The sequence below is a fragment of the Taeniopygia guttata genome, chromosome 11 (assembly GCF_048771995.1).
Source record: "Taeniopygia guttata chromosome 11, bTaeGut7.mat, whole genome shotgun sequence".
In the NCBI taxonomy this organism is placed as follows: Eukaryota; Metazoa; Chordata; class Aves; order Passeriformes; family Estrildidae; genus Taeniopygia; species Taeniopygia guttata.
Genome location: NC_133036.1, coordinates 18217854 through 18242410, shown reverse-complemented (window position 1 = coordinate 18242410; position 24557 = coordinate 18217854). Strand labels below are relative to the sequence as shown.

The window sequence follows — 24557 nt, the reverse complement described above, 5'->3', positions numbered from 1 at the left end:
TGAGAAAGATCCAATAATGCATTTTGAAAAAAAGAAAGCTGGAGATCACAGAATCACAGAATCACCAGGTTGGAAGAGACCTTCAAGATCGAGTCCAACCCAGCCCCAACACCTCAACTAAACCCTGGCACCCATTGTCACATCCAGGCTTTGTTAAACACATCCAGGGATGGTGACTCCACCACCTCCCTGGGCAGCCATTCCAGAACTTTATCACCCTTTCTGTAAAAAACTTTGTCCTAATATCCAACCTGTGTTTCCCTTGGTCCAGCAGACGCCCATCCGAAATGCAAGTTACATGATAAAAGGGTGATACCATATTCCCACGTTCTTTAAGACCGTTCCAACATACAGTTCTCCATCAGAATTGTTTGGGGTAGCCTTTCACTTGAGATTAGGGAGCTGAAAACACGCTGCAGTTTCAGTTGAAAGTAAAAATCATGGCAAAGTTCAAATTAAGGTTGGTAAAAATTCAGAGATTCTGCAGCTTCTCTGGGCTAGCGGCTTACATCTGAGACTAAACTGACTTACAGAGGAAGTCTAAAAAAGAGCTGTAATTAGAAATTCCTGGCAGAGGAGGAGGGGGAAAAGAGCTCTAAAAGCCTTAACTTTATATTTTTCTTTGCTGAATATTTTTGGAGAAAGAAAAGGGTTTTCTTTGTCCACAGATGTGCTGCAGTCTGTATCAAGGAGAATTCAGCATGTGAAGTCCCACATGTACAATATGAAGAGAAAACAAACAAACAAACAAAAGCTAAATTTGTACTTTCCTGCAACAATTGCCACACAATTCTGTTTCCAGGTCATTAGCTATCAGGTATTCATTGACTGATGGTTTTGTGGGTGAGTTTTGCTAGTTTTTGGGGTTTTTACCTTCCTACCTTGTAAAAAAGTAGAAAATTCTGATTGAGACACAGTGGCTGATCACAAGGCTGAAGCAGTGAGCTCCGTGCAGTGAGTGCCAGGAGTTCAGATACCCTGCAACAGAAGCTCCTTCCTTGACAGATGAACTAACAAAGGTAGCATCCTTTGGTAAGTGTCTCACTCCTGATCTGGCAGTACAGTGCCTGCTTTCAGCAGCGCCATAAATCTCCACTCGTGTTCCCTTTTCCTGTGCCTTGCAGCTCATTTCCTTCTAGCATAATGTAGCCTTTTCTGTTGAGAAAGTCTGCTCTGCTTTGGCAGGCTCACAACAAGCAGAAATGGTTTGGTGGAGGTTTAGCTTTTTTTTTTTGTTTGCAGCTTTTCATGTGCCAAACTTTTCCTTTTGAGACCCTGTTTTTTGTTGTACCGTGGGGGGAATCTCTACTAGCTGCCACACTTTTTTTGTCATCATGATTGCAGCATGATAAAATGAGAAGGCATTTGTCAGTACTGAAGTGCCCCAAATATAAAATATCCTAACAGTGTTGTGTTATTCTGCTGATCCTTAAAAACCCAGAACTCTCCCAAAGAGTTCTTTAGCAGATGTTCCATGGCAAAGAGCAGGGAGCCAGGCAATCCAACACTGACTGAGCATCTCAACACCCTAATTGCTTTAAAAATGCTTGTATCCCTCTCTGTATAGTGAGAAGGCATAGAGAATATGCAAGCCCTGTTGTCCTGCAGCCTCGTTTACATCAGCCTCCACAAAATCTCTTTATGCAACATTAGTTTATTCTCCTAATGTTTTCTTCTGGCCTTTGCAAGTCAGGAATGAAAAGCAAGATTTGAAGAGTGATTGTCTACAAACTGTTCCCATCTTCAGGAACTGCAGATGCTGTTTTGCTGATTGCAGGGTAATGGACAAACCAGTGTAGTGTTAGGCTGAGGTGTTTAAGTTCTTGCTTCTAGATATGGTTCATCATCTCTTGCAGGCAATAGAGACAAATTCCACTGGATCTCAGAGCAAGGAAGGTGGTGAGGGCTATACTGGTGATGTTTAACTCTGAGGAATTTCTGTATCATTGAGTAATGGAATAACCCCTGGAGCTGAATTGCTCTGGTTCATTTTACACTTTCTTAGAATGGTACCAAAACTTACAGAAAACTAACATCTTTTTGCATCTGAAAATCAAGTTGAATTCTTTTTTATCTGATCCTTAAATAATGGCGTAATCACACTTCAGATGTGGGACCAAAATATCAATAGTGTAAAACATACCATTTAAAATCAGTAAAATTTTAGCAAGGTTATTTCTAATTCCAAGAAATAGGTCAGTGATCTGGATGAGTGGCAGTTTTTCTGCTGTGAAAAACAATAGCTCTTTCATCAGTTATATGAAATATGCTGCTTAATCTGGATCAGGCCAAACATCTTAAAATAGTATACCACAAAAATTTATGTTGGAACAATATTAGGGCCTTATTAACATCCACAAATACCAGGAGAAATCAAGTTAAGGAAGAATCTCATTCTGTTGAATACACTGGGTCAGAGGGCTAAAATCCACAATATTAATGTGATCTGTGGCAATGAATGTCACAAGGCTGCCCATAACAAAATTTCTAATTCACCTGTAGCACTGGCCAACACACAGGCACATTAATTATTTTACATTAACTTTGGGTTAGAAAACCACACAGGGACAAGCAGTCAGTGTAAAAAGTTGCTCTCTTACAGAGATGCATCCAGACAGTGGAAGACAAAAGTTGAGGTCTGAATATTGAAACACCTTCTCTGTCACACAAGAAGTTTTGTGAAAAGGCCATTGCACATATATGACATTGTAAGCTACAGGTGTGACAAGAAAAAACATCCTTCCTTGGCTAGTCTCCCAGTTCCTCAGTGTCTTCCTTCTTTTTGCTGTTAAATTGTGTAACTATCCTGAGAGAAGGAGAAAAAGCTATTAACAGGTGCCATATATTACAGGTTTTTAATGGTATTGTGCTGTGAGATTGCTCCTGGTCAGGCCCCAGGAAGAAGGCTGATGAATCCAGAAGAGTGTTTCTTGCCTCCGTGCCCACCTATGCCTTGGAAAGCCTCAGTATGTGTTTCTCCATAAACCTGAAGATAATGACTGCCAAGGAATGAGGACTTACAGCTTTAAAGTGTGTGCTTTTATATCATAAAAATCCATCCTTTTGTACAAAACACACAGGGGATCATTTTTTCTTAGGGAGTTGCAAGAAAAGGACTGACAAGAATGAAAATGTGGAGTTGAGTTCATTGTCTGGATTATTTCAAAATTCTTTAGCAGCTCTCCTGAGAGCTTAATAGGACAGGATTTACTTGTTTGTTTTGAGGGAGGTCACCTCTGACTATATTTCATTTCTATTTCCCCATGGCTTATATTTTTCTCTGCCCAGATTTTGTCCTGTTTTGATAGCAGCCTTATTATTTGGTATCTGGGGTTTCAAGCCTTGTTTTATCACTAATATAAAACAACTCAGATAGTTCTGATTTCCTGAAAGGGATAAGAAACTGTATCAAAAATATAATTCTAGGTCTCCATAAATACAGGTTTCTTTTTTCTGATACTTCTAAGTGCAGTCTGAAAACTTGAAAAACGATACATTTTGGAAACATACATAATCAATTATTTTTATAAGAGTCTTGAAAATAGTAATAGCCTTAGTTAGTACAGAAGAGCAGAGAGTATCCAAACTTGTTAAGCTTGCAAACACTGTACTTTGACTCAAGTAAATTTAAAAATAGCTGAATCAATATTTTAAAGAATAAAGGAAAGAAGTGTTTGATTCTGGTGCTGTCCTCACATTCCTAGCCTTCAGCTTGAAAGGGATTTCCATGTGTGTGATAGAATTAAAATATTTGTAATTTAAAAAAAAGCTGACAAATCACATTTTTTGTACTCCTGCTAGTAGATCTTGTTGCAATTAAGCCATTTCTTATGGTAAACTCTGCCAGAAACCAGTAGGACACAATGTCTCCATGTTTTTTGGTTGTGGACAGGGCCAGTTCCCTAGCAACACAGCAAGATTTAAGCAGACTTTACAAAAGGTGCCCAATCCTGTACATATTACAAGTGCATACAGAAGGAATAGCTCTCCTTCACATGTTTGTGCTCCTGACAGAAAATTAAAGACCCTTTTCTTAATTGGTCCCAAGTCCCTCAAATCCTACTGAAGGCAACAGGAGTGGAGGACTTCATTGCCTCATAGGCTTTAAATTAAATTAAAGCAGCTAGATGCAAAGCACACAAATACTTTATTGCCCTGAGCGGGGTTGGAAGTCAGTTGAGAATGAACCTTACTGTGTCCAGCTTGCACAGCAGAGAGCAATGCCAGCAAGTGTCATCTGTTGTCATTAATTGAATTTACAGGGGCCAGTCCCATTCACTCATTTTACCGTAAATCCAAAAAGGAGCACCCTTGTTATTGACCAAACACAGCCAGGGGACGGGAGCAGCATCCTGGCTGCCCTTCCCAGCAGGTGGGGACCATCCTCTGTATTTCAGACAGGGAAAGGGCCACACAAAGGGCAAAAGGAGCAAATTCACTTCTAGCCACCAACTCACAGACCCTCCCTGAAGAGAGGGCTGTGAATATACCATCTATTGAAATCCCTCTGTTTCCCTTTGAGGCCTTCCAAAATAGTCTGAGGAACTCTTGGCTGAGATTTAGCTGCTCTGAAGCACTAGAACTGAAAAACTAAAAACCAAGGAGAAAACTTCTGTGAAGTGACATTTATAATGAACATGCTTCAGCCGTAAGTCTGATGCTTTAGGAAACCAGGGAAGAAGAAAACAAGGCAGATCTCCAATCTCTTGCCAAACTAGATCAGGAGGTGTGGATTGTAACCAGGGTCCCATACACTCTGATGACAGGGATGTTCAAGTCTGTGTTAATCTCTATTTTGCAGGATTAGCTAATTTAATTCTATGTTTCTGTGTACTCAAACTATTCTGTGAACAAGTTTTTCTGTTCAGGGGGCAGGAGTGACATTCTTTTGATGGATTTTTTTATACAGGTGGTCAACTGCTTAGATAAGCCTGTTACATAAAGACATCAGTGAGCAACACAAAGCCTCATAATTCTGAAGATACTTAATTTCAAAAGATTGTTGTGATATTTGCAAAACCAAGATTCATACATGTGTAAGAATTTTATATAGCAATGTTGCTAACTCCTGGTCATATTACAACAGGTCCTTAAATTCCCAGATCAAAGGTATTTAAGAACTGCAAGAAAAGCTGCCATTTCTTTTGGAAATCGAGGAGTTTCTAGTTTTCCACAGTAAAATTGTCTAAACATGTTCTTTAAAATAAATTATGTATTTAAAAATAAAGTCAAGATACAAGTCAGTACTGGTTCTAAATACATGAGGACAGCAACACAGCATCATAAGTGGTGTCTGTCAAAGCTGTACTGGGCTGATAGGTGTTTGTCAATCTCATTTAAAGTCAGGTTGAGCTGTTTGCCAAAGTGCATTTTGAGTTAAGTGCAAGCTTTAAGTCAGGTATCATTGTGCAATAGCTATGCACACCCCAGGAAGCATAATTTTTTTTTTTTTTTTTGCTTTTAAATTCCACCTCAGTTCATTGACCTTAGCCTATCTTTGCATTCCTTGATAAAACAGAGATAAAGCCACTTAGAGATGTAAATGCTGCGATTACCGTGCTAACAGGTAAAACTAACTACACAGAATATGCTAACACAGATTTACAGCCAGAAGAATGTAAACCTGAGAGCTTGAGTGATTTTCGTTTAAGGAGGTGTGAAATCTGCAACAACCCCAAGCTTTGCTGAGAAGTTCACGTCTTGTTTACATCTGCACCAAAATAATAAGGTTGTGTAAGATCCTAGGCAATGGCAGTTCTAAATCCATCTTTCTTCTCAATAACATAACATGAGCTACAACACAACAGTTGATGGATTTGGATGATTTGTTACTGCCATTTTCATATAGCTTTGTTTTAAATATGTATTGCCAGGAATTTCAATTCAGGAAGGCACTGTGACCATTTTAGCCTTTTACTGTTCAGGGTACTACTGAAGAATAAGCTTTACATTAAAAGTTTAGCATTCTGAAGTTCCCATTATAGCCCTTCAGAAATCAAGGATTAAGTCATGCCTGGTTTAGCTCTTAATGGATCCCAAGTTTGCAGAAGCTGTGTAAGCACAGTCAAAAATCCACCAACTAGCCTGAGTCTGAGGTCACTTTTGCAGGGCTCACCTTTATGGGAGCAAAGCAGAACACATCAAACCCAGTAATCTGAGAGAAAATCAGAGGCAAGAGTGGGAATTAGGTTTTGCTTTATTTGCAGTTGAGAATCAAGCTCAAGCTGTGTCTTTTCTCCAGACCTACTCATTCCTGTAATGCTGCCCCATAAATACCCACACTGTCCCTTGGTGGTCAGAGCACACACGGGTTTTTGGCAGCCATAGCTGGGGGTTGCAAGGACACCAATACATGCAAACATCGTTTTTTATTTGCAAGGAGGAGCATTTTTCACAGCAGAAAGCTGCAGAGGTAAGCAGGGAATGTGGAGCAATGTGGGGGTCAGAGAGATGTGCCAACTTCCAGGCTGGTTTCTTCCTCTAGAGCCTAGGCTTCTCTAACAAAAAAAATCCTTCTGTGTGCTGTGTAACTCTCCAAATTGCATAGTGATGTTTTATTTAGTCTTTCTGATTCGGGCAATGACACATCCATGAGGACTGACAGCTCTCAGGAATGGACAGCAAGAGGCTTTCCAACTGGGCAGCAGCTGCTGATAAATTTTCCAGACTGAATAATCTGTTCACCATGATCAATCACAATGAGCAAAAATAATAGAGTTAGGGGGAGAAAAAAGGAGAAAAATCCAGCATTTTCCATAAAACAAATTATGCTTCAAAGATGGTGCAGGGGTCTTCACCATTGGCGTGAGCAGAGCTGAAGAACAGCCTGCTAAAAAGCTGTATCTGTCATACTGTCCTGGCCTGAGGCACTGTGCCCCTGACACGGCTGAACTCTTTGGCTGTTTTTACAGCTCAGTTGGTGATCTTTACAGCAGCACTTTGGAACTGCTTTCCTTCTTGGTAAATACCAAAAATCATTGCAGGTGTAGAGGGCCCTGGCAGAGTGCTCCCAGCGATGTAGCCGTCACTTGTGGGATTTCTCAGCTGAAAGACAAACATTAAATCAGCTGAATGAGCTGGCATCTGCCCCTTAAGCCACCACATAGGGACTGATAACCACTATCAGTTGCTTTCCTTAAAATCAGAATTCATCAGTCACACAGTGTCCTAGAGAGGACCCCATGTCCTCCAGCATGCTTGCAGGGCAGAGCTTTACACACTGCCCATTTCTACATCGGGGATTAAACACACATTTCTGCCATTTGCAGGTAAAATTGTAAGTCAGGATATTGAGCTCCAGAGAGCACAGAAGCCAGATGTTGGACAGGTGACAAGGGCCAAAACAACACAAATCTGCAGTGTTTATAGAGAGCAGTCAGTGTGCAGTGCTGCACTTTTTTACCAGAGCAATCCAGGCATTATAACAGGCATCCTCCATATCCCTCTCACAATACCAAGGTAGGTTTGGCATTCAGTTTCTCTGTGGAAATTAGTAGGAGGGTTGAAGCCTCTCTCCTTTGCTTCAAGGGTCACAGTAGCTCTTTTGTGTGCTGAAGTCCCACAGTCAGGGGGGAACGTGGAGCCTCTGCTCCCCATAGACCCAGGTACCACTGCCAGTGGGAACGCAGTGGGAACCACCAAAAAGGACTGCTCTGCAGCTGTCTGTGGGCTTCCCTCATCCTTACCTGGCAGCATTGCCCTGCAATAAATCCTGCTCAAGGTCCCTGGTGTCAAGGAATAAGGCACAAGAGGAAGGTGCAATATGGAGCTCAGCAAAAGTAGCAGGTTGTAATCCCCTCCTGGCACAGCTGCACAGGCTGCTTTGGGTGCAGCAGCACGTGGGAGCTCACAGTGGGAATATCCCACTGAAAAAGTCACCCAGTGCCCAGAAGGCTTTTCCTGATGTTTCTGCCTTATCATTGCAGCATACAGAGAAGGGCAAGGGAGGCTGAGGTTTCCTCCTCGTGGTAATGAAATGCAGCCCACATACCCCAACGCTGGCAAGAGAAGAGGAGAGCAAGTCAGAAGTTAAGGAAGTAGAGAAATCAGACCAAGTACAAGAGTCAGAACAGAGGAGCAGGAAATAAAGCAGTGGACTGTGTGCCTGAAAAGAGGAGACAGAGCCTGCAGCCTGTGAAAGGATTAGCAGAATAAAAGGAGTTTCAGTTTAGAACAACAAAAAATCCTATCATACAGGCTTTAACTTCTTCTTTGAAATAAACACACTGTAACAGTGTTACTCAAATAAAACTGAATAAAACCATGTAGTAGCAGACATCTGTGATCTCTGTTATTTCATGTGCTCCAACAGGCCTGATCCCCAGCACCTCCTGACCATTTATCTGCCTTAGTGCAGATCTGGGCTCTGCACACATCACTGAATGTTTGGTCTCCAGCAGGTCAGGACTGGCACTGACACATAGGGACAACCAGGTTTCCTTCTCAGTTGTAGGCCCTGCAATTTTGGACCAAAGGACAAAAGGATTTGTAAATTCTTCTATCATACCTAATGTATGCTCATACATACTCAGGAGAGCATGATGCTTGCAAGCCAGAGAACTGGATCAGAGCCTCCAGTGCTGTTTTTTTTTTTTTTGGAACATCTGCATTTGACTCAAGTACTATAATGAGAATATCCCCACATTGTATCTCCTTTAGTGAGGTCTTTGTGGTACAGATATGCCCTTCCTACAAGTAGTCAATGTGTGCCAAAGGAACCTCCTTTGAATGCTGTTGTATTTTGTGAATACCATGTTACCAAAACAGAGGCTGAAAAGTTTTCTTGATGAAGTTTCTCTTGGTTAACCTGCTCCTGTTGAAGAAAAGCAATCGACAAATTATCACTAATTTTACAAAAAGGTAGAAATGTTAAACCACCATGTTTTTGTGGGTTTAAGGTGTTGGGTGCTTTGGCAGAGGTTGGATTACTAATGGCCTGAGCATGGTCAGTCTCCTGTGGCAAGCAGCAGGTTTCAGGTAAATAGCAAAGCACTGCAGTGCCATAAATGCATCTTGCAGGATTAGAGTACTGCATTCCTTTAAGGCTGACTTCCACTACCAGTGGAAAGGGAATCCAAACAAACCATCATCATTAAGCAGTTTATATACCTTTAGCCAGAGCCAAATGTGCGGCTTACTACTTTTAAAGAACTATTCAAATTGCTCCAGATATATTAAAGGCCTTGTGAAGACTGAGGTTAGCACAAATTTGCCTTGATTGCTGTTCTCTAGATTGAAATTTTTAATCTAATTTCATCTAATTTTGTTAGCAACACAGCTGCCTAACACACTCCCAAAATCACAACAATGCAGCTGGCATGCACAAGATGTATCCAGTTGCTAGTTCTGTTTATTAGTGGTCTTTGCAATTTAATAAGTCTTATATTTTCTTAAAATTACAGATGAGAAGGCTGAGGTTGTTCTCTTTCTGGGGAAGGATACATGCCATCATCCTGCAGACTGGTTGATTATTAGGGAGAACAGCAAAAATTTGGCACCCATAGTAACCTTCACTAAAATTCGGGATAAGAATGATATTCCATCCTTGCCACAGCTCTTCAGGTTCTCCAGATAACAGATATTTCCAGCCCATTTCCCACCAGATGGGCAAGTCTGCTATTTCCCTGTCCTTCATGCAGCTGGACAGGGCACAGCTGTGCCTTGCTGAGCAGAGACTGATTTTAATATATAGAAATTTAAATTATTTACACCTCTCCACAGTACCTCATGCAGCAGCAAAATCTAACCCTAATCACTGGAACAGACTGTTGCACGCCTTGTAAGGCTGCATCAGGTATCATTAGTGAAGTTATGCCTGAAATATTTACTCTCCTTAACTCAGTTTTCTCTTCTGTCACACTTTCATTGTTAGAAAATTTTGGTTCTTCAGGCCCTCATGGACTACACATGCATATTAGTGCTCAGAAGGTAAATTATGTTCTTTATACATCTATCAGAAGTTAAGGAATACTCTTCTGTCAGTATTTGAAGCAGACTGATTTTTAAAATCTTTAAAGTTGTGTGTAGTATAATCAGATTATAAATTCTTAACACAGTAAAATCCAGTTGGAATGCCAGAACAGCAGTTTATAATGGCCAGTCATGTTCTTACTTGCTAGGAATTTTAACATAAATATTTGAAGTCAGGTTTTAAGTTTGTTTAATTTTGTTAAATACTAACCCCTTTAGACATTAAATTATCACTGTTATTTTTACAGCCATTTTTGAGGGTTTTTTTTTGCAAGCATTAGCAGAGCAGCCATAATTCATTTTCCACTAATACAGAAGTTCCATTCTTTTACATGCATATGAAGTTAAATGGCTATTATTTTAATGCCAGGCTTTATAGATCATTTTATTCTTTATCTGTTTTTCATTAAGAGTTTTCTGAATGCTATTTAAAAGCAAAAAAACTCCAGGAAATTGCATCAAATACCTTAACTGCCACATAGCCTAAATTCACGTTTGACTAGAGGTTAAGAAAGCACACTTGAAGTGTTTGATAGTTTTAATTCCATTGAGTCCCTACAGCCTAGCAATTTTTTAGACCTATTGTCTTGCTTCAGGATTTCATTTAGTCTTTGTGTTTCAGCAGGGGAGGAGGGGACACTTGCAGTCCTTGCATTGGAGGCTGCACTGGTGTGGGCAGAGAGCAGCAGGTGGATTTACTGTGAATAAACAGAGTCATTGGGACTCTCTGTGCTGCCACAACATTTCCAGTTTGCACCAAAATGATGAGCTTTAACTTCTTGACTGGCTTTGTAGCTGTGTCATGCCCCCAGTTCACAAACCAAAACCAGTCACTGACATCCTCAGTGTTTAGGGGAGTGTTTAACTCCTGGCAGCCAATTAATGGCAATTAGCAGCACCAGATGCTGCTTCATTTAGCAGATTTCTGCTACATACATACTTAAATAAATATCCATGGTGGGTTATATTATCACCATTATTGACATAATCCACCTCATATTTAATTTGGATTTAAAGTTTGCGAAGCACAATTCCTTTTGATTAAATTTCTTTGTTGCTGTTGCCAAACAGGATTCTCAATTCTTTACAATATTTTCTACTGTGAAAATATATATTTATTTATAATTCCTAGGAAGGATGCCAAGCTTCAGCATTTGTTTATAAGAGAACTTTTTTAAGCAGTGACACAGACTGTCATCCTGTTGGCCTGGTCAGTGTCTACCTAGATGTGGGAGTCCTGAGAGGATGGGAGAACTTTTTGATTATTATTCTATTCTCAGTGAAAACTGTCTGTATCTGCTGTTGAGGATACAATATACCAATATATCAGAGAGCTGTACCCAAAATCAGGCTGTCTCAAACATTACTTTAAGAGAAAAAAAAAAAATCCCATTTTCTACATCTTGACACATTGACACCAAGTAACGGGTGCCAGACTTGCCCTTCATAGTAAATATACCCAGACACATACTCAGACCTCTGTCCCAACTGCAGCAATAAAACACCCACTCTGCAGTTGGGGATATCATCTTTGAGGATGCTCACTGCTGCAGTTGAGCTTTCTTATTGGTTCCTCTTGTGATTCCATAAGCATGGGATGCACCTCAATTGTAAATGCTGGCGAACCCAATGGGAAGAAATGATGATGTCTGACTCAATTCAGAAGGCTGAATTATTTCTTTATTATAACTATGCTAAAATACATTAATATACTCTATAAAAGGAGGATACTAAAACTACATACTACTTTCTCTGACTCTAACACAACTCCTGACCCTCTCTGAGAGTCCAGCCCCAGGTGGGTTGGATTGGCCATCAGCTCAAACAATCCTCACCAGAATCCAATCAAGCACTCACTCCAGGTAAACAATTCTCCAAACACATTCCACATAGGAAAAACAAGGAGCAGAAATAGAAATGGTTTTCTCTTTCATTTCTCTCTGTGCACTTCTATAAAAAATCCTGAGAGGGAGAGAAATGTGCTTGGCACACACCTCCACAGCATCACTGAGGGCAGCAGGACACCCAGTTAGCACAGGCATTGCCCTGCCTGCCCTTGGGTGTCACACTCCCCACCTCAGAGCTGCCCTGGTGTGGAGTGCCATCTCCTGAGGACAGCAGCAGCCCTGCATGAAAGCAGGGGGCTGGCAGGATGCACACTCACACTTCTTTAGCCTGCTGTAATCCTTCACTGAACAACTAGTCACAAACTGATTTACCTGACTGTGGCCAGAAAGGAATAAAAAGGCACAGAATTTCTTTGTTGTTAAAGCATCACTTTGTAAGGGAAAGAGCTGCTTAGACAAATTACTGATCCATTCAGAATTTCAGATGATCTTTAAAGAAACGTGCATGCAATACAAGGGCGTGAGTGATATTTTTCTTTGCTAGCTATACAGGAAATTGCTTGGTTTTATCCAAGCAAGACCAAATATGGTCTCTACATATAATAAATCCATTCCTACAGAACTGATGGATACTTTCAACAGGCTGCGAGATCCACTGTTTTTATAGTCTGTGTATTGTGTGCTGCAGATAAATAAAAGATGCCCTAAGGATTTTGCATACTAAGTGAATATGCGAAGTATTACCAAGCTCCTTTATTTTCTCACAAGCAAAGGGGTACTGTTTTCCTTCAAAGTACAGTTCTTGAAGTGTTTTGTTGAGAATTCAGCTTTTGTTTAAGAAATTAGTTTCATAGTTATATTAAAAGACATCAAAACCCCCATACCCACATTCCCTTTCATACTTCAAAAGCCAAAGGCAAAATGAAAACACTGGATTTTTCAATAAGCCAAATGTCCTAATTTTCACATCATTACCACAGTTCCCAAATGGTTTAGCTCTGCATGAGCTGCTGACCTCAGAGCAAAACTACATGCTGCATGTGTGTGACTGGTCTAGGAAAGCCATTCCAGGGCCAGGTCACAAAAAATCCTAAACATAATTAGATAAACAACTGGAGATTTGAAAGGATGGAGGGTTGGCATTCTCTTCACAGAAAACCAGGTTTGGGACCCACTTGCACTGAATCAGAGATGGAGCATGGCTGACAGGAGAGGCTGGACCCACCTCACAGCCACGTTCCAGCAGCTGCTTTGGGCTCACCTGACCCACAGGTTTGGCCTCTTGGGCTGAGCATGCAGCTCACTGAGGACAGGCTGGGCTCCTCACTGCAACTCTGAGCTGGAAACAGCCACAACTTCCTCTCTTTGAGGAGAATACTTTCTGGCTGCAACTATCTGAAGGAGCAGGACATGGACCACACAGCCTTCTGGATGGTTCTTCCATGCAAACATTCTGCTAATTTTACTACCAGCACTGCTGGATGTGTTACTTGACTTGAGAGATAAAAAGACACAGACATTTTTTCCTTTTTTTCATTTCTTTTGTATTTCCCTCCCCCGTTTCCTATTTTTCTAGGATATGGAAACTGCTCTCAACATTGTCCCAAAAAAAAAAAAAAAAAAAAGATGCTGAATAAGATTTCAGAAGTGATATATATATTTCAGGATATTTTGTTTGCCTTCTGATTCATAGGGGTTGGTAACATGATTTTTAAACAAAAGCTGAGGTTGTCATGGTATTTTTATACCAACGATTCCATATTATGTGACAAGCAGGAAAAAAGGCAACAAACACCAAGAAACAAGAGATGACAAAATATCATGTTATGTATGGGAAAGAGTGCATATTGCATTTTCTCACACCTACAGCTGCTCACCAAATTCCCTCCAGTTCCTGCTGACCAAGACTCCTTAAAACTGCTTCTCATCAGGCAGTTTCTGACATCTTAATTTCTGGAGCATTTCAGTATCTCCACCATACCTATTTTTAAACATGTCCTACACCAAGTGAAGTGAAGGTACTTTTTGGGCACATTTACCACATTCATGGCAGATTTTCATAAGAACATTTTGTTATCAGAAGGGGTGTAGCAGTTCCACTCCTACTGATACGGCTTTTGCACATATTGTGAGTGCAAAGTAATATGAAATACATCATGGCTTTGGAAGATAATTTTGCCTTATTCTTTATTCATTCATGAAGGATATGACATTTTTTAAAATATGATTCACTACTTAATTTACAAAAAAAAAAAAAAAAAAATTAGTAGAATGTTTGTAGTAAAGAACTATCCAGAAATCTGTCTGGTCTTTGTCCTGCTCCTTGAGATAGTTGCACCCAGAAAATGTTCTCCTTAAACAAAAAAAAAAATTCTGGTTGTTTCCAGCTCAGACAGAGTTGCAGATGAGGAAGACTGCTTTGGCAGACTTACCATAACAAGGCTCCATCATTCTAAGCCATGGACACCTGCTGCTGTTTGTCTCTCCATCCCCACCTTCCCACCCTGCTGCAGCTCTGTCCATCCCCCAGGGCAGCTGAGTGGGTGCAGAAAGCCCAGCTCAGCCCCTGGCCAGCACAAAGGCTCAGGGAAGCACCTGCCAGCACCCCGAGCACAGCTCTGCAGAGATGCTGCAACGTTTCTTGTCCACTACCAGTGTGAGGGATGCCAGGCTGTGTTTGGATTTCTTCGTGCACAGACAACAGGGAAAGGTGACCCAAGGGACAGGGGTGGAAACTGAGATCCTGCTGAAGGGTGGGCATTTGCCTCTGCTCTTTGCTGCCAAAAATAGCAGCAAACCTGAGCTAAAGTGAGCAAGGGTAGTGAGCAGGAGGAGATGGCATGGAAGGAGCCAGCAGAACCATTTAGGGGTTATTCTGTCTTTGGGCATTTGTTCAGTACTGGATGGCCAGAAAGGAATGTGATTCCATCCCAAAGAGGCAATGGAAACCTACAGCTCTATCTTGGTAAAAAACAGTATGTCTGAACTTCAGCATGCTCCCCACAATCCCACCAGCTCCTCCCAGCAGTGCAGTGTTTTCAGGCACGTTGATCTGTGAAAATGCAGGTACACAGGTAGGTATGCTGGCAGGTAGCAGATCATTTTTAAGGGGCTTTTATCACTTAAGGTCTTTCTCCATATACACGAGTACAGCTGTTAAAACTGCAGCACACAGCAATATCAAGGAGTCATAAGGCTTCCCCTGCAGACCCTTCCCATCCTCAGGCCTCCTTTGGGCACTCCCCAGTGCCTTCCTGTCCTTCTGGTGCTGTGGTGCCCCAAACTGCCCCGGCACTGAGGGTGAGACCCCCAGCCCAGAGCAGAGCAGAGCAGAGCAGTGCCCTCCTGGCCCGGCAGTGCCCCAGGACAGGGATGTCCCTCCTGGCCTGGCAGTGCCCCAGGACAGGGATGTCCCTCCTGGCCTGGCAGTGCCCAGGACAGGGATGTCCCTCCTGGCCTGGCAGTGCCCAGGACAGGGATGTCCCTCCTGGCCTGGCAGTGCCCCAGGACAGGGATGTCCCTCCTGGCCTGGCAGTGCCCAGGACAGGGATGTCCCTCCTGGCCTGGCAGTGCCCCAGGACAGGGATGTCCCTCCTGGCCTGGCAGTGCCCAGGACAGGGATGTCCCTCCTGGCCTGGCAGTGCCCCGGGACAGGGATGTCCCTCCTGGCCTGGCAGTGCCCAGGACAGGGATGTCCCTCCTGGCCTGGCAGTGCCCAGGACAGGGATGTCCCTCCTGGCCTGGCAGTGCCCAGGACAGGGATGTCCCTCCTGGCCTGGCAGTGCCCAGGACAGGGATGTCCCTCCTGGCCTGGCAGTGCCCCAGGACAGGGATGTCCCTCCTGGCCTGGCAGTGCCCAGGACAGGGATGTCCCTCCTGGCCTGGCAGTGCCCAGGACAGGGATGTCCCTCCTGGCCTGGCAGTGCCCCAGGACAGGGATGTCCCTCCTGGCTGCCAGGGCACTGCTGGCCCAGCTCCAGCTGCCCACGGAGCAGAGCCCCAGGGCCCTTCCTGCAGCTGCCCTCAGCCTCTCCCTGCCCAGAGCACCCCCAGCCAGGGCTGCCCGGCCCAGGGCAGAGCCCGGCCCTGCCTGAGCTCAGCTCCCTTGGCTGGGACTGCCCTTCCTCCATGTGCCCGGCACCTCTGCAGGGCCTCTGCCCTCACAGGAGGCAGCAGCTCCTCCTCATTCAGTGCCATCAGCAGCTCCCTGAGCTTCCTTTGGGTCCTGGGTCCAGATCATGAGTGAAGATGATGAGCACAGGGCTGAGGATGGAGCCCTGCAGAACCCCAGTGGTGACAGGCCCCATCTGATGTCACCCAGCCACTGTCACCCTTTGTGCCCAGCCCTGACCCAGCTGCTCACCCATCATGTAACACATGCTGGCCCCACATGAAAAAAGAGCACCTGGTGGTTTCCAGCACTCCTTTTCTATACCCAGCACTGCTTCAACTCACATCAATTGTCTCATTCTGTCCAATATTTTAGCCATGCCACATTATAACTTTAAATTTTATGGCTGATCACTAAACAACACAGGTGTTGCAAGTACAAAATGCTTATGGGTTTTTAATACTTCAGACTTTGAGATTACTTTTTCAAGCACAATCTTAAATCCATCCTTGGTGGCAAGCACACCTTTTGGGCCTATCATTATAGATAATGCTACTTTTTTATTTTTTGACCTCCCAAACTCCCTGAAAATTTGCCTTAACTTGTACAAATTCCTCTTAGGAGTGGATGAAAAATCTTTATTACAAAGTCACTTCTAACTCCTTTCAATAATATGCTTAGGCATGGCAGGTGAGAGCAGACACTTCTGCAGGCTGAGGAAGTTCATGCCAGAAAACTCATGGATCCTCAGCTGAGAACAGCAGAGCTGAGCACACTTTTACCATCTTTGATTGCTGATAAATGGCAACACTTCTGCCAGGGCATAATCAGAAACAGTGCAGTCATGGAAAATCTGAAAGAGGGGCACAGGTGTGGCACTGCTGAGTTTTTTGTTTGAGTGGGGGCTATGAGCTTGTTTACCTTGTTTTGAATAAATAAAAGCCAACTATTTTCTTTCTTTTACCTGACTGCTAACGTGTTGTCCTTTCCAGGTAACATCATTGGCTCTGGGATCTTTATTTCCCCAAAAGGAGTTTTGGAGCACGCCGGCTCGGTGGGACTGGCTCTCATTATTTGGGTGCTTGGTGGCGGTGTGGCCGCCCTGGGCTCGCTGTGCTACGCTGAACTGGGAGTCACCATCCCCAAATCAGGAGGGGATTATTCCTATGTCACTGAGATTTTTGGTGGGTTAGCTGGGTAAGTACCCTATCTCTATAAACTCATTTGAAAGCACATTTATGTTGTGTATTTGATGTGAGAAAGCCATCTGACTTGGAAGAGACAACATTTGTCAATAAAAACGCTTCAGCAAAATCAATCTTTCTGTTCTCTGTTAGAAATACCAAATTGTCCCTACACAGACCTCCCAGTGCTGTTTTCTAAGGAAGAGTGACAGATCCTTTCACTTCCCTCACTGCCTCGAAGTCCATGACAGAAAAGAGTGATGCTGTGTCCAAGTGATCTTCCTGTGTGCAAGTCATGAATGGTCAGTGCCTTGTGTTGAAGAGCTTTACCCATCAGGGAGGCCAGGCTGGAGCTGCTTACCAAAATAAAGCAAAGCTGCTTGACCTGCTGTACAGAATCACCAAGTGCTGTAAACACAGAGAAGGGGGAATGCTAACTCAGGGAAGAATTTATCTTTGAAAATAATACTAATGGAGTGTGGCTAAGTGAGGAAGGGACAAGTGAGAGGAGGTTATGTTTTTTATTTGAGTGTACACTTTTTCATGTATTCTATACAATAAATTAAGCTGCCAGCCTGTACTCATAGACTACTAGAGAAGCACCAGCATGTTCTGACCAGCTTTCTCATTGTGAGTAGAGAGGCCATACCACATGCTGGTGGTTTAGTTAAGAAAAACAAGCACCAGTACAGAAAACTGGAGAAAGAGTAAGGAAAGAGCCCCCACCAAACCAGAGTATTCCTTCTCATGTGAGATGGAAAACGAGCTTGTAAAAGCTGAGCTGGCTGCTGAGCAAGGCCAAATCAGAACAGGCACACCAGAGGCAGCCTGTCCCCTGTCCCAAAGGCTGTCCTCTCGTGCCTGCCTCAGCTCAGTGCCACAGTGCTCCAGGCATGCCTGCTCACAAGGTACATTTCTGATGCTTCTCAAACTTCAGCCATTGCCCTCTGCTGGTTCATGAAGTCTGTGTTTCTTTAGTTGATGGAATCTCTCCTCTGACTGCTGTCCTGCTTTGCACAAAAACTCACACTGGCATCACAGAACAGATGGAGGCAACAGCAGCATTGGCTTGGCTAACCAAATCCCAGCTCCACTGAGGTTTGCTCTCTGATGGGGGCAGGAGCTGCCCTGCAGAGCTCCTGCCTCTCCAGGACACTGCAGCAGGCACTGCAGCTTCCCTGCTGCCTGCTGGCAGGAACAGTGTCTGCAAGCAGGCACAAGGGAGCTGAGAGCGTAGAACCCCACAAACTCTCACAAGTCCCATCCCTGGGACATCACTGTGAAGGAGCCCAGCAATGTGACAGTTCCACAAAACCAAAGGAATTGTGCTTTCTAGGGGAGAAAATAAAACTACTTAAAATCAAGTACCACTAACATTTAATTTAATTTATTTTAATCAATTTAAATTGTTTCTAGCTCCCTCTGCCACATTCAGAGAACTTGCCTGGTCCCTGCAAACACCAAGCTGTGCAGCTGCTGTAACAAACAGCACACCAGCTGATTGATCACTCCCCAGCATGTGGACAGTCTCACCTCCCAAGGCAGGAAATTCTGCTTGGGCAGCACTTACTTGGTGTCCAGGCTTGTAATGCACAAACAATATCAAAAAAGCACAACCTGTCACCTGAGGGGAAGCAGTGCTCCCATCCTTCCTGTGTAGAGATGTTAGCTCTTCTCTCAAAAAAATAAATAGTCCCACTATTATGACAAAGGGTTGTATTAGGCAAAAGCTATCAGGTAGGTTGGGGGGGACTTGGGTCTTTTTTTCTGGTAAAACCAAGCTGGGATTGTGCCCTGCTGCACTTTGCTGAGCCACCACATAAAGGCTGCAGCCTTGGGGAGCTCTGACAAACATCTCCAGCTTCCCACCTGGGGAGCTTAAAGGGGCCTGCACTGTTCCTCCCTGGGATAAAAACCACTGCTGCTCTCTTTTGATTTAATCCTTCTGCAGCTGAGTACATCAAACTCAGCACACAAAGTTTTGTGCACCTGACTTTCCCAGTGACCAGTTGGATGTTTTGGTCTATTCATAAAAAGGAGTTTGTTGTAAGAGGACATGCTGTACCCACCCAGACCACAACAACTCCACTTCTGTTGTCTTATCCCTGTCTCCCAAAATCCTCTCATTTATTATGTTTCCCTTCATGGAAAGGCACAAATAAATAATATTTGGTTGTGACAGCCATTGAAGCGTTACATGCCCCAGCTTCTGTGTCTGGCAGTATTAACAGCTGCATAACTTGTTATTTAAAAAGCCACATTGCCAGGTGTGATGTAAGAAGGTGAATGGCATGGAAGAGGCAGGCAGGGCCATCTCCTGAGCTGGCAGCAGCTGTGGCTGCAGGGCAGCAGCCCTGTCTCAGCATGAAACACTGCTGAAATGGTGGTGATGGCAAACCTTGGCTGGATTCAAGCCTGAGCAGAGACACTCCCCAGCTCCTCTGGCCAAGGGAGCAGGAGGAGGTGAGGAAGGGTTCCAGTATTACCAGGCTTGCTCTGGTACCAGAGAAAGACTCCTGCTTTCCTCTCTATGTAGGAATCATTTGGGTTTTAAACAGCATTTGTGTGTGAGCAGACACAAACTCTAGGGGATGTGTCACAGCCTGTGCTGCAGGAGCCCTCTGAGCACAGCTCTCCTCACATGCCTGTGGGCCTGCAAGGCTGAGTCATACAAACATTACCCCAAATGATAAATAAAGGCCTTAATAGGTATTCTTGCGAAGACAATGAATAAATTCAGCTTCATGAACAGCCCTCCAGTGAGTTTCTGATCAATACAAGTCCCCCTGAATGCTCAGCAGCGATGCTGCAGCTAGCACAGCCTCTTCACCAGCTGAGCCTGCTGACTGGCCATACATCCTTACCAAAATCAGTCCGTGCAGAGTTTCCAGCCACAGCTGTGAGAAGTGTCACTCTAAACTGCAACTATAACATGCTCTGAAATATACTTCCACAAATATATGTTTCTTTTTTGTTATCATGAAGTTTTGAGTTTTCCAAAGGCAGCAAGTCTTTCAGCAATGTAGGATTAATAGTATTCAGACTGGCTCCAGCTTAAACCAGTTCAGTTTTTCCTGAACTGTACTAAGGTGAGTTGTAGCAGGGCTGTTTCAAACTGTTTTCTTTTGCCAGTGGTGCACAAGTAGGGTACACTGGAATTTTATATTTTCACAGGCTGTTTTGAACCCATAACACATCTAATTAGAGATCCTTGAGGAAGTATAGGCACATCCCAAATAGATATTTGAGAACCAATTTCACTAAGTCCACTAGACTATTTAGGACCCAGATGAAACCATGTTGTTTATTTCTTTCCACAGGTGAGGAAATTAGCATGCAAAAAAATTCAGTTTTGGTCCAGGGATGACTGCCATTTCACATGAATGCCACACATTCCCAGGAGTAGCAGATGGCACCACTAACCCCGGGCTGTTTCTAAGACAGGGGGATGGGCTCTGAGTAGAGTTATCTCATTCATATACACACTGATGGGACTGTGTGCCCTTAACTGCAGTGAGCTTTAGATCAGGCTCAACAACCAAACACAGCAGAGGCCATCCAGCCAGTGGCTAGAATACAGGCAGAGAGGTTATTTTACCAGCTCCTTCACCACCAGCATGTGCAGCAGCTCAGATTTCTCATGCAAACTGCAATGTTAAGGGGGAAAAAACAAACAAAAAAAAAAAAAAAAAAAAAAAAACTCTGACCAAATCCAACCAAAATCAAACAGTTACATCTTCCTTTTTATTTACATTAGCTGTCTCAAACCTGTTATAAATATCTTATCACTTCTCAACCAGCAACAAGAGAAGATTTAACTTCTCTTATTTCTGTGATCACAGCTACTGAGGGATTGTGAAAGGCTGTAGGGTGGAGCTCCATCTCCAGTGCTGTAGCTCAGCCCTTCAGGGCAATAATTCTGCCACTTTCCATCTGAAGAACAAAGTAATTCCAGGTGTGCCATGCTGTGTCATCTCCCACATAATCTCTCCACGAGCCATTTCCCCAGGAGCAGCCATCCCCAGCCAGCAGGGCCTCCAGGTCCTCATCCTGCCCTGGCAGCTGCTGGCACTGGGAGGACATGGCATGTGCCAGCGTTGCCCCCTGGCCCTCACAGCTGGTTGTTTAGGGATGTTGTCATGGTTTGACACGGGCACAATGCCAGCACTCTTATGAAAATGCAACTTTTTAATTGACTGCTGTGAAATGTGATTAAGAACAGAGTAAAGCAGGCCTAAGCTTAATAACAAGGGAAAAAAATTTTATTAAGCTACTACTACTATATTACTATAAAAGAAAAAAAAAAAAAGAAAGAAAAATTAAAACCTTTTAAAACATTCCTCCTCCCACCACCTAACTCTAACAAACTACAGTGAAACACAACTTGGACTCTAATCAGGTTCCTACCCTCCAGATAATCCTGACCCCTGACTAAATTAACCTCTTCCTTCCGAGAAAATTCTTTTTCTGTGTCAAACCACAACAGATGTGAATGTGATCTCAGCGACCAGCATGGAGATCTTTTTCTCAGAAACAGGTTTTGATTAAAACTTACCTGGAGAAACACCATAAAAGTGGGCCTACACCTTAGACAAATTTCCTTCTTGTTTTGCTGCCATCTCTCTTTTGATCTTCACATTTGACAGTGCAATTTTGTCCTCCCCCACTAAAATGATGCATTTGCTTTAACTTGTGTTACCAATCCTGCACGTCAGTTCCATGACTGTCATTAATCCATTCCCATTAAACCATGTTCTACCCAATACCAGCTACACCACACTCCATATTACAGAAGAGAAACAAGGGCAAATTTTGCCTGAAATCATCTTTTCAGAGTCACTCTCCTCACCAAATTCTCCCCACAATTCTCAGCCTATGTAATTTGTATGGGTGAAGATAAACTTGACAGGGAAAAACTGCTGGTAGCTTCTGCAAAGGCCCTGCCAGTCAACAGCCACACAAACCAGCCTGACCTAAGGCAGCACCATCAGCATCCTAACCACATTCAGCAAATTGTTATTGTAGTCTTTAGGTTCTATTTATTCTTCAGTGTGGACCAGCTGAGTTAACTCAGCAAGCAGGATCTGCAGAGCTGTCCCAAGCTGGGTCCATCATCAACAACACCAAATAGCACAAAGCAATCGCTGGAGAAAGCTGCTCTGAACCACAATGAAAAACATTAGAAACTGGTGGGGGGGTGGGGGGGAACCACTCCCAAAATGGAGTCACACAAGAAAATAAAGACAAATAAAAAACCTGCTGAGTTTATTGTAAAAAACTACAGTGGCAGTTGGGAAGGTACCCAGCTCTTACATTGGTCTGGTTTACCAAATTAACTGTGGCAGCTAATTAATTGCCCCATATTTCTCAGGAACAAGAAGGCAAAGTGAAGGAGGTTACTGAGAAACATTTTCCACCTCAGCTGAGGAGCAGCCAGCAAGCAGCACTCCCTCCAGGTTAATGACACAAAAGAGAAGCTCCCTCAGCTGTGCCACATTTACAGGGCTGGAAGCAGGGAGCACACTGGGTGGGTGCAGCCCCATAAAGAGCAACCTATGTAATACAGAAATTATACTGTCTTATTTGGAAATAGCATTTCAAACCCTCATTTATGTCACACATCCCTGCAGACTATATTTGTGCATGTATGTGAATGAATGACTGTGTGTGTCTGTGTGTGCCTATAGATGGCAAGAAACCTTCACTTTCTTGCAATGGCTACTTCTCACTATAGAAATAATACTTCAAATATTTTTTTAAATACTAGCTTGATCCACTGCTGCCTTTTAAACTTTTTTTTCCCTTTGCACAGAATGAAAAACCAAAATATCTCACCCTTTATATTTGCACAATACCTTGTTGGGTGCAATCACCTGAAGCCACAGCTGGAGCAGGCAGCCAGCCCAGCTGTGTGATCCATCACAAAACACTGCAGCACTAATCTACCTTGGCCTGGGTCAGAGAGCCAACACCAGAGGGGACAAGAAACCCCCCCAGTGACCAGCAGGGAGCTGGTAGCAGTCCTAAAAGTACAGCTGCAGCCAAAACCCTTTAGAGGTGCCTTCAATGGCTACTATCTGCTGTGGTGACATGTCAGTGCAGGAGCAGCAGAGCTCCCTTCATCTAGACACAGAGTTAAATCAAACCATGCCTGCTGGCCATAATCCTCACTCTCCCACACATTCCTGAACCATGTTTCAAAGCCAGGGACCTCATAAATCGGGAGAGCTGGACAGGACAGAACGTACATCCAGCCAATATGATTAATGCCACGTTCTCCCTTTATTCGAGAGAAGATGGCAGTCTATATACACTTCCATATAGTTTACAGTTTACAAAGGCACTCTGATTGGCAAGTTAACATTGTTTATCTTTGTCTTAAGGGGGCCTAAACCTCACACTATAAACCTATACTACTTCACACCCAGACAGCCCAGTGCTCCCCATCACACCTTAATACAATTTCTAACTGTGCCACAAGTTCTTAATTTCTCACTGCGCCAGAGGCTGGAAGGCCTCACAAGGCCCAAATCTGAGGCCTAGACTGGAGTAGCTCAAATCTCATTCCAGACATCAATCATGCCCTCTCTGTCTCAGAAACGCTGCAACAATGTTTTGCCGTACAAAGTTTAATTTAAAATAGAGATTGTGCTGAGAAGGCGGGGAAGGGCTGAGGAGGGTGACACTGGTGTGTGTGAGCAGCATGAAGTGCTCAGCCCCGACACGCTGCGCACAGCTGAGGTGTGTAACCTCCTCCAGCACAGCCCCAGCCCTGCTCTCTTCTGCTCTTCCTTGTCTTTCCAGGTTTCTGCTGCTGTGGAGCGCAGTGCTTATCATGTACCCAACTAGTCTGGCTGTCATTGCACTGACCTTCTCAAACTATGTCCTGCAGCCTGTCTTCCCTAACTGTATTCCCCCCTATAACGCCTCCAGGATCCTCTCCATGGTGTGTTTACGTAAGTATTTGCTTCTTGCACACACACACAGATCTTGCCATGGTTTTACAAGGGACCAAGTGAGGGGTCACTCCAGCCAGGCTGGGGTCAGGGCCCCAGCTCCAAAGGGCAGTGGGGAGGTCCCAGGAGCGGCACTGTGACTGGTGTGGGCTGTTCTGTCCCTTTCCACTTGCCTGGAGGGAGGCACACAGGCACCCGAGTCCCTGTGGGCTCAGGGAAAGGTGGCAGGTGAGCCTGTGGGATGGGGCAGCTGCAGAACCGTGGGCACCTGGCACAGGTGACCACCACCCTTTGAGCCCTTCCCCTTCTTCTCGTCTCTCACATTCACAAACGTGAGTGTGCAGAAGGCAGCGTGCAGCCAGCTCTGCATTAGCTGCTTCTGGAGCTGGCAGAAGCAAACCTGAGCTGCAGGAATGAAGACTTTCACAGTTTCTGTGAGGAGACAATGATCCTTGCACGCTGGGCACTGCCCAGGCACAGTTCAGAGCCC

General features: G+C 43.9%; 1 protein-coding gene across 2 annotated transcripts in view; it reads left to right on the top strand.

Moving 5' to 3' along the window:
* Positions 1-24557, top strand: part of SLC7A10 (solute carrier family 7 member 10) — a 40147-nt gene that overhangs the window by 5706 nt on the left and 9884 nt on the right. For both annotated transcript variants that reach the window (XM_072934283.1, XM_002188293.5), the window contains exons 2-3: positions 16920-17124; positions 23916-24067. In XM_072934283.1, the coding sequence (XP_072790384.1) occupies positions 16920-17124; positions 23916-24067 (357 nt within the window). The remainder of the gene's footprint in view (positions 1-16919; positions 17125-23915; positions 24068-24557) is intronic.